The sequence below is a fragment of the Anarrhichthys ocellatus genome, unplaced genomic scaffold (genome assembly GCF_004355925.1).
Source record: "Anarrhichthys ocellatus isolate YVR2014 unplaced genomic scaffold, GSC_Weel_1.0 scaffold1, whole genome shotgun sequence".
Lineage (NCBI taxonomy): Eukaryota > Metazoa > Chordata > Actinopteri > Perciformes > Anarhichadidae > Anarrhichthys > Anarrhichthys ocellatus.
Genome location: NW_022280031.1, coordinates 19,572,303 through 19,582,296, shown reverse-complemented (window position 1 = coordinate 19,582,296; position 9,994 = coordinate 19,572,303). Strand labels below are relative to the sequence as shown.

Below are 9,994 nucleotides of genomic sequence, written 5' to 3'. Positions count from 1 at the left end.
AGCTCTCCTCCTGTTGGTTAGCCGTTAGCGGTGCTGCTAACGTTACTGGCTCTCCTGTTGGTTAGCCGTTAGTGGTGCTGCTAACGTTACTAGCTCTCCTCCTGTTGGTTTAAACACTGATTGGTTGTTTACAATGAAACATGATCAGAGATCAGAGACTAGAACACATGTTCTACTGAGTCAGTAAAACTTTATTTACACTCTGATGGTTAACGTTAAACTGTGAGGGGATCAGCACCTCTACTTTAGACCTCTTTGAATCCTTTTAATTTTTCATAAATCCATTTCTGCGATGAGCTTCCTGCCTCATGTGAAGGTTTTTTATCGGTGCAGTGCGAGTATATTTTCATGCAGCTCATCACTGCGGGAACTTGAGTGATACGATCTGATTTGACAGGAGTGGAAGAAAGGAGCGAGGGAGGAGGGACGGGACTTAAAAGCAAAAGAGAGGAAGTTCAGTGGCAGGACATGAAAGGCTGGAATGTGATGGAGGGACAGAGAGGAAGAGGAGACGAGAGAAGACCGGTGTGATGAAGAAAAAAAATAGGAGAGGAGCAGCAGGGAGAGATAGAGAAGGTGAGAGCGATGGCTGGTGAGAGATGGAGGACAGGAAGGAAGGGAGTGTTAAAGTTTTATATTAAAGGTTTAACCTGAAGGAGCGAGTGAGAGAGAGAGAGAGAGAGAGAGAGAGAGAATGGAGGGACCACATTCGAGGTGAGAGAGCAAGCAAATGTAGACAAATTGTGTTTGGAGCAAAGATGGAGACGGATGTGTTTAAAGTCTGAGTGTGGAGAGAGGAAGAGGAAGAGGAAGAGATGGGAGGATGAGGTTGGATAGGTGGGGGAGGGAGGGAGGGAGAAGAAACAGAGGGAGTAGGGAGAGGAAGAGAAGAGGAGAGGGTAATGCTACTAAAGCCCCCGATTCACATACGAGGCCACATATATTATGGAAAATTGGCCATTGCGGAAAATTCTGTGCAATTAGATGAAGGGCAAATTGCTGTGATTGGCTCTGAAATATGTTTCCTCGGGGCAGGTCCTGAGCGATGGCGGCCTTCTCATATTCTTCTCTCTGATTGTTCTCGGAGTTCATCTGGAGTCGACCCGCTCACTGAGGCTGAAGCAACCCAACGCCCCCCCACGCTCTCCGTGATCTCCCTCTGTAGATGTGTGTCGTGGCTCAGATGGTGACGACTAATGATTCTTTACATTATTGATTGAAACTTAAAACTAATTGTTTTAAAGAGTAATCGAGTCTTTGTTGTGTCAGTCCAAAACCCTACAAGATACTCAGTGTGGTCGGATAGAAAACAGACAAAAAAGCAGGAAATCTCTATATTTCAGAATATAGAGAAAAATCGCAGAAAATTGTATTTTCTGCGATTCTTTGCATGAAAAATGTACTTAAACAATTGATTATTATTATTATTATTAATTTGGTTAGTCAACTAACCATTGCAGCTCAATACTTGACATTGTTTTATCAGCTTGATACTTTGTATGTGAATTGCTAAAAGAACGTGACTGATGACATGTTTCAGACGTCAGCTGCAGAACAGACTGTAAAACACGGTCAGATACCATAAAACATCACATTCTAGCCCATTTCCCAAAAAGTCTACTTGGGTTTCGGTTCTTGTGGTTTCAGAACAGTTTGTATATACGTTTGTGTGTAACAGAAAGTTAAACCTCAGTGGGGTCTAACTGAGCACAAACAATAAGGAAGCCAGTTTGAGCAAAAGTAAAACACGGATAATGTTCAAACTTCAGACACATGAGCCGACAGAGGAACAAAGCTGAACTCACCTTGACGATATCTCCCAGGTAAACGTCCTCCATCTTGTTCGGCACCGTCATCTGGAAGATCCGACCCACGACTGCCGAGGAGTCTGGGAAGGCGGTGGTGGGCGCGGCCGAGGTCTGCTCCGTCCCCGCTGCCTCTCCGGTGTCCATCGCCCGGATGTCTTCCGTCGGTTCCCTGAAGTCCCGGAGGAGCAAGGAGCTCATGGAGGCCTCCAGGTCTCCCCCTCTGCCCTCCCTGCCTCCCTCCATCAGCACCATCTCATCGGCCAGCGCGTCGATCTCCACGTCGGCGCGGGCCGACGGAGGGAGGAGGCCCACCGCGGCCAGCAGCAGGCCCAGCAGCAGGGCTCTAGTCCTGGGTAGTCTCACGTCGAGGCCCCTGCTCGCCCCGACGCGTCCCACACTCACTCTGTTGCGCATTCTTTTCCTTCTCGCCGGTCAATGATGCAGAAAAAAATTAAGTAAAAAAGAGAATGTCCAAGTGGGAGGGGGGGGACTTAGAGGGGAGCATGCACCCCCGACAGATAGAGCAAATCCCTCCTTTTCAAATGGCCCTCCCTCCTCTCTCTCCTTCCTCTCCTGTTTGTCCGCCTGGCGCCGGGGCAAGAATCTGTCCTCCTCCTCCTCCTCCTCCTCCTCCTCCTGGTCCTCCTCCTCCTCCCTTGGCTTTATTCTTCCTCTTCCCCTTTCGGCCTTTCAGAGGTTTAGAGGTCCCATTGTGCCGAGCACCTTAAGAGATCTGTTTGGAGACACACAAAGACAGAAGGCATGGTTAGGGGGGACGCTTTCAGAGCCGGGGGGGAGAGAGAGAAACATCCAGCTGCTGACCACTTCAGTCTCGTCACAAACCCCCCAAAAAACAGACTTAAAAGCGATTCGCACTGAATCAAAAGTCAATCCTCTTGATAAGTTCAGCCCCTTAAAGTGATTCGTGCCACACAAATGTCATTGTCGATGGAGATGGGGGGTAATATTTAGGCTGCTGAGTAATCTGATTAGTCCTTACAACAATTCTGTCTCTCGTTCGTCCCTCTCTCTCACAAGCTTGTCCTTTCTAAACAGCTCATCGGTGGGTCATTGAGGACGAAAAGAGCCCGATGGGGGGTGGGGTAGGAGACAGTGAAAGAGATGTGATGGAGAGAGGGAGAGGGAGAAAGAGAGAGAGAGAGAAATAGATAGATAGAGGGGGAGAGAGGTGATATACGGTGGGACTTTGGATCAGCCAACAATGCAGAAACCCAGTCAAAAGCTTTCTTGGAACCGCTAACGAATGCATGCCTTCTCTATTGTGAGAGGGGTCAGACTGAGTGTGTGTAGGTGTGTGCGTGTGTGTGGGCGGGGGGAGCATGTGCTGGTGTGCAAGCTAGTGTTTGCGTCCATTGTGGACTGGAGTTTGTTATTCATACAGCTCTTTCATGGAGGAGAGGATCCCCCCCTGTGCAAGTGTATGTGTGTCACAAATGATTTCCCCCCCCCCCCCCCCCCCCCCCCCCCAGGGGGCTTTCGGTTAAGGAGAGAAAGAGATGGAACTCCCCGGCAACAACAACACAAGGCTTCCCAGGTAGCTTTGACCGACTCACAAACAGACCCGGCGTCTGTAGCTCTGCGCTCCACCTTCACTCTTTAATCACGACTGCGGTCGCCGCCCCCCCCCGCTGTTTAAAACGGAGTCGACTTCAGGAAGCACAGCTTTTCTTCGCTCTACAACTTTTATCACTTTTATCTTTTTGCCAAAGTCGAGATTTTTTTATAAATCGCTTTTGAAGTTTACTTTTCATTGGAATTATCTCTGCGCACTATATTTTGGAGCGTTAAAAGTTCTCTGGAAAAGTAGTCCAAGATGGCTGCCGGGGGATAAACTCCGTCCCTTTCATGTTGGCTACCCTTCAACTGCGCTGCCGGGGGCAACGTCCCCCCCATCTTCCCCTATCTCCCCCTTTTCATTCAGCCGCGTGTTTCCTCTTCTTTTTTTAATGCGGTTTGCTTCTTTTCTTTGCTCGTCTCCGTCTCTCAGGATGTCTTTATGTCTCGTCTACCTTGCTTTTCTTTCTCTCTTTTCCTCCCCGGGCTTAAAGGTGCGCCACGCCTTCTCTCTCAAAGCTGAAAAACCTTCCGAGGCCTTTTATCCTCCTCTCTTCTCCACTTACTCTCCAAAAATATAAAAACACAGCACGTCTATTCATCGCGTGACAATGGATGATGATGATGACGGGGGACGGAGAGAGACAGACAGAGAGAGAGCGACAGACAGACAGACACAGAGAGAGAGAGAGAGAGAGAGAGAGGCAAGGAAGACATTTGGGACAGGTGGAGTGAGAGAAACAGAGACTGGAGACGAGCTGTAGGAGTTTCTCGTCTCTTAACATCTGAATTAAAGAGAGGACATGTCAAGAGACCTGCCTCCTGATTGGTCGAAAAACAACCGAGTTAACAACCACTAAGAGATGGCGTTACACATTTTGGACGTTGCAAGTTACAGAATTCTGTTTGGCCATTAACGTCACCCACAGCTTGAAACGGGGGGGGGTGGGGGTGGAAGTAGTTCACCGGGTGCCATGGCGACACCTTTTGTGACCGTGTGACTCTCTCTTCCCATTGGTCGAGGATCTTTTTTAGAGCCTCTCGCTGCCCTGCAATTACTGCAGAGATTTATGTTGTCTGGGGGGGGGGGGGTTGTCCCCCACATGTTGATCATCTTTGAGCTGTGAGGGCGGAGAGAGAAATTAAAAGGCATTTCAATCTTAGCTTTGAATCTATTTTTAGCAGACGAAGAAAAGCCTTTCGTTCTTTCCTTGTGATGAAAGGTGTTTTAGGAACTGACAATAGTCCTCAAACAGTGAAGTCACGCTACGTTTGTCCCGACTCAGACTTAAGGAATGAATCTGGGTACGCTGCTCAGAAACAACGCGTTTTATAATCGGCCTCATGTTGTATTTGCTTCACAAAATAAAACAGGAATCAGTAAATAGCTGCACTGACAGACTGATGGAGCAGCGTCATGACTGACTCCAGAGGTCGTGGCTCACCAGAGAGCTTCACAGTAACTCAACAGTACGGTCAATGCAACGCTAACGCCTTGTTCCTCACTGTATTTATGCAAACTGAGAATCCTGGGGGTTCATTTTGAGTCTTTTCTTTTTTTTTTGAGGCAACGTTGTGCAAAACAACGCTGTGGAAAGTACCACACTTGTGTTTTATCCTCAGCCAGACTCACCGATGACCTAAACATTATACTTTCTTCTGGATACTAGTGATGTCACGAGACCTGCGGTGCCAAGTCGATTCAGAAGACACGCCGGTACTCGTTTTTCTGAAGTACACCAGGTAGCGTAGGTGCCGAGGATCAGGGCTCAATATGTACGTACGATAGAGCATCCCCCTGATGATGCTACATCGTGAACATCGAATTGATGCTGGAGTTGGCGGGAGAAGAGCTAGTTATGGTTAGCCGTTAGCCGTTAGCAGCCGGTGGGCAGCACAGTCCTCCTAGCTAAATAACGGCACTAACTGCTAACGTTTACGGAGGTTGCATTATGACGCGTTCAAGCTCTTTTCAGTAAAAACATTGCATTGGGGGAAGGTACATTTGAACAGTATCGTGATGTGTTCAAATGGAATTTTGTAGAATTTAGTTTTGCGTGAGAAACTTGAGGTGAATCATCAGCAATTAATATAAAATGTTAAATGAAACCGTGAATCTTGGGATTTCACCGATATCGACGACGAAACTTCTGGTTTCCGGACATCCCTGCTGGACATTACACGCTAGCTGCTGCTCAGTGACAAAAATAAAACACCCAGACATGACACCATCTCCACTATCGGAGATGGTGGAGATGGTGTCATGTCCACCATCTCCGATAGTCTTTTAAGAAACACTTAACTCGACACGTGTCTTCCTCTGCGAGTGGACTCGGGACAGGGATTCAGGGGGAACGAGACACAAGGTCTAAAAGCAGATTGGAGATGTTCTGTCATCAGCTACAGAGCACAATGTGAAAACTGCTCTGTGAAATCTATAGTTAGCAGAGGGCGTATGCATTTCCCATTTGGTGTTTAATAACAGGGTGGACCGGGGGTGGTGTTACACCTCGTTACGCTCCAACGACTGCAGCTCAAGAACATGTCGTGATAATTGGAAAGGATGATACCAAACCCCTTTTAGAGTAACAGTCAGGGCTACCTTTGCAAATAAAAGTCATTGTACCTGTAGCTGCCTTGTGAAGGAGATCTGGTGTAGCGCTAAAACCATTAGCTCACCTCACAATCAACTGATTTGCTGCTTAAACATTCTCGGGTTGAAGCATCATCTTGGATTCTGATCTTGGAACTTGGAACTTGTGTTTCAGTATTTCCTGACTTAATTGCTAAGATATACTCGAGGGATAATTTGTGCCAGTAAAAAAGCTCCACATTACCTCCAGAAGCTGTGATCCTTCGCTCTGCAGACTACCCAGAACACATTTCACCCTTTCCCTGACAAAGTGGCTCTTTTTCCTCTTTTTATTTGATTTGGGTGTGGGGGGGGGGGGGGGACATCCTGGGTGGCATCCTGAGACTTTAATGCCATCACTGAGGGTATGATGAAAAGGAGGACGCGGGACGGGAGGAGGGAGCTTTGAAGGAACCGAAAGGTAGAAGTTATAGAAAGGCTTTCATTCCTTCCCATGGGAGGAAAAAAAGAAAAGAAAGAAGAAGAAAAAGAAGAAGCTGTATCCACTGTGGAAAGGGATTCAGGTATCAAACACACACACACACACACACACACACACACACACACACACACTGAGTAAGGCTCTGAGGATTTTGCATGAAGCAGACACCAGAGGGGCTGATGAAAACCAGAACAGAGTACCTGCCACCGCTGACCGAGGACAGACAGGAGACCCAGAGAGCATCCTGAAACTGAAGAATCAGTGTCACAGTCAAAGTGCTCCGACTGGAATTCACCTCAGCAACCAACGAGGACAGGAAACGCCACTTGGGGACGACCGTGGCTCACTGGGTTAAGAGGGTTGTCTGTCACGTGTCGTAGTGTCCCTGAGCAAGACACTGAACCCCCGGCTCCCCGGGCGCCTGTCATTGGCAGCCCACTGCTCCCTATATACAGGGATGGGTCAAATGCAGAAGGCAAATTTCGTGTATGTGTATATGACAATAAAAATGGTTTCTTCTTTTAATTAAAAACAAGCAAAGGAATTCTCGTCAAGGACGTTCAGTGGCACTTTTAAGGTCCACTCCTCCCTCGCTTCCACTCTTCCTCCCCCTCTCTCTCTCTCCTGCTGTCACCTTTCGACCCCCCCCCCCCCAAAGTAGCAGCTGGCGCCTCTATTATTGGCCACCGATGGGAGGAGGGAGCTTCTTAAAATGGTCACATTCGTTTGGGGGAAGTTCCCAGACTGACATGTGACACTAATGCCGCTACAACTATCACACACATATAAATATATATATATCTACATCTATATATTCACACACATGATCTGTCTCTGCATGCCGTCTACTGGCAGCCGTGGAGCGAAACACTCGGGATCACAATGCGCTTTACCTTCTCAATGAGATTTAGATATTTAGTGCAGAGATTAGACACTCTTTAGGTGTTGAGCCGGCTCGCTCTCATCCGGTGATCTGCGATGTGTCAACAGCAGAGTGAGATTATGCTTCCGGCGTGAGCATGAAGGACGTCTGCTTTGTTCTTTTACACAGAGAGTGTGTGTCTTTGTGATCACCGAGATCTGCAGCAGCATCGTAAACCTGCGACCTCCGTGTTGAGCAATCACTGGACCCGCAGCGCTCCACCTTTAGCTGCTTGGCAGTTTGCCATTGGCAACCGTTTTGGGGATTTGGCAACCAAATCCTGGCCGTTGGTGGCCATCAGCGGCAACAACTTTTAAATATGAGGTACAATAGGGATCGAAAACAGGAGAAAGAACAGCCCGAAGTAAAGGCATTTAAATTATTTGTTGCATTAGTGATATTTAAAGATTGCCGTTCTAGTCACAACCAGAACACGCTGCAGCTGCGTTGGTGCTTTAAGTCGCCTCCACCTGTTCTGCTTGAGAGACGATGGTGAAGCAAAGGAAGCGGGTCGACGATGCGGTGAAAGGTCGTTACCGACTCTCAACATCACAAACAAACGTGCAAACTGATTAAAAAAAAAGAAGCAGAGGAAACGAAGAAACTAAGATGAAATTTGTGAAGTCTCGGGAAGGATTTAGTTTGGTTGCTGTATTAAATGTTTTATGATAAAGCTGTCGTATAATATCTCAATTAATCAAAACACAAGGTGACTACAAAATGGCAACCATACTTTCTGCAACCAAAAGCCAACCTGGCAACCACTTATTTAAAGTTAGTGTTGAGCATTGCTACCTTCAAAAACACATGAAAAAATGAAATATATTCATATAACTCTGCTTGGCTTCAGTTTAAAAAAGAAGAGATTCCAGCTACTAAAGCCAGCGGAGGGCCATATGTGTGAACAGAAGGCGGTGAGGAGACGTCTGTGTGTGATGCCAAAGCTCAACCAGCTCAGCCTGAACCCAGAGAACCATGAACCACGCGCAGAGAGGAGAGGAGACAAGGAGAGGAAAGAAGACAAGGAGGGATGGGAGGAGATGAAAACTGAAACACTAATTTAAAAAAGATGCAATGAAATTCTCAATTAAAGTCAAATGAATAATACTGAAAGTCATCCTGAGGAGATCAGAGCAGAACAGAGGGAGTCAGAACTCCTTCAGGGAACAAAGAACTCGGATGTCAGCCGGAGGTAAAAAACAAACAGACATCTCGAGGAAAACAAGTAGGAACCCAGCCGACATAACTCCCGCTGGAAAGTTCCGGGCCACTCCTTGAACGCACCAGCTGTGATGGAGATGGAGGAGTTGTGACAAGACAGTCAGCAGCAGATGTGAACCTGCCTCATAAAACACAGGGAGTTAAGGGGGGGCCGGGGGACGGCGTGAATACGACCCATTTAGAGAACGGATGCGCCGCGTCAGGGTGCAGCATCCATTGATGTCCGTCCATGCGGATGGTTTGGGCACAGATGGAGATGCTTATGTAGAAGATATCGGAGCCTGTCAATACTAAAACAAACAGCACGGCGACACAATTTCAGAAGCTGATATGAAGTGAAAGTGCCAGTCGTGGGAGTGGAAGGCCAAGCTGGTATTTGCATGTTGCTGCCTTGTTCTCTGAGGACTCTTTCTCCAGCTCTGTTCTGCTTCAGTAAACGGTTGCGTCCTCATTTTTTAAAAACATATTTGTTTGCAGAGGATCATTTGGGCGTGGATGCCAGTCTGACCTCCAGATGTCCAAAGACAGGGAAACTGTGACCAGACATGCTGTAGGTGGAGCGGCGTTTCCGGACCACCCAGCGTTCCCAAAAACACACCGGGGGAGGGGAGGGGGTGTATGCTAGAGTTACACAGGCGACCCGTGGCGACTGGGACGCCATCTATTATCTCCAAAAACAAGATCCTCATCTACCAAACAACCCTCTGGTAGAAAAATAACCCAGATTGTTTTACCGGAAGAAGGGCGGTCAAAATATCCTTCTGTTGTTTCAACTGTGATGTTAGAAATGAATGGTGAACCTCAGGGACATGAAGGAGACGGAGCGACGCCCTGCTGTCTGACAATATTGTTCACATCCATGCGTCGGGTTTCTCCTGCCGGCCTTTGAGTCGCCCCGCGGGGCTCAGCGGGCTGCAAGTTCCTCGAAATGAGGATTTAATTTGAGGCGAAGCAAAAAAAACACAGAGACAAAATATTAAAAGTGAACCCGAGGAGGAGGAATCATGGGAATTGCGGTTATTTTGCGGACGCAGCCAAACGCACGTCCACTTTGATTAGAGTCCTGTTTTCTTTTTTTTTTGGAACGTCGAAAGCATCAGCGCTTTCGCTTCGCTGGCTTAAAATACTTCTGTGTGTGTGTGTGTGTGTGTGTGTGTGTGTGAAGGCTAACAGCTCATAAGGGGGAAAGCGCCGCGATGCTTTGCGCATCTCAGTAGGCTAATTACAAACACTGCAGCCGCTGCAAAAAATGAAACATGAAAGAATTAACAATCACAGAGCGGACGAGAGAGAGAGACAACAAGGGGGAGGAAATACAATGATTGTTAAAGAATGCGTAGGTAGCGTCAGTAATTAGATCTCACTCCAATTAGACTGCTGAAGTTGTGCTTTCT

The 9,994-nt window shown here is 47.5% G+C and overlaps 1 protein-coding gene across 1 annotated transcript in view; it reads right to left on the bottom strand.

Moving 5' to 3' along the window:
• dag1 (dystroglycan 1) overlaps positions 1–2,560 on the bottom strand; it is a 22,088-nt gene extending 19,528 nt beyond the window's left edge. Inside the window, exon 1 of the mRNA XM_031846278.1 lies at positions 1,806–2,560. Within this exon, the coding sequence (XP_031702138.1) occupies positions 1,806–2,222 (417 nt within the window). The 5' untranslated portion in view covers positions 2,223–2,560. The remainder of the gene's footprint in view (positions 1–1,805) is intronic.
• Positions 2,561–9,994: the final 7,434 nt, after the last annotated feature.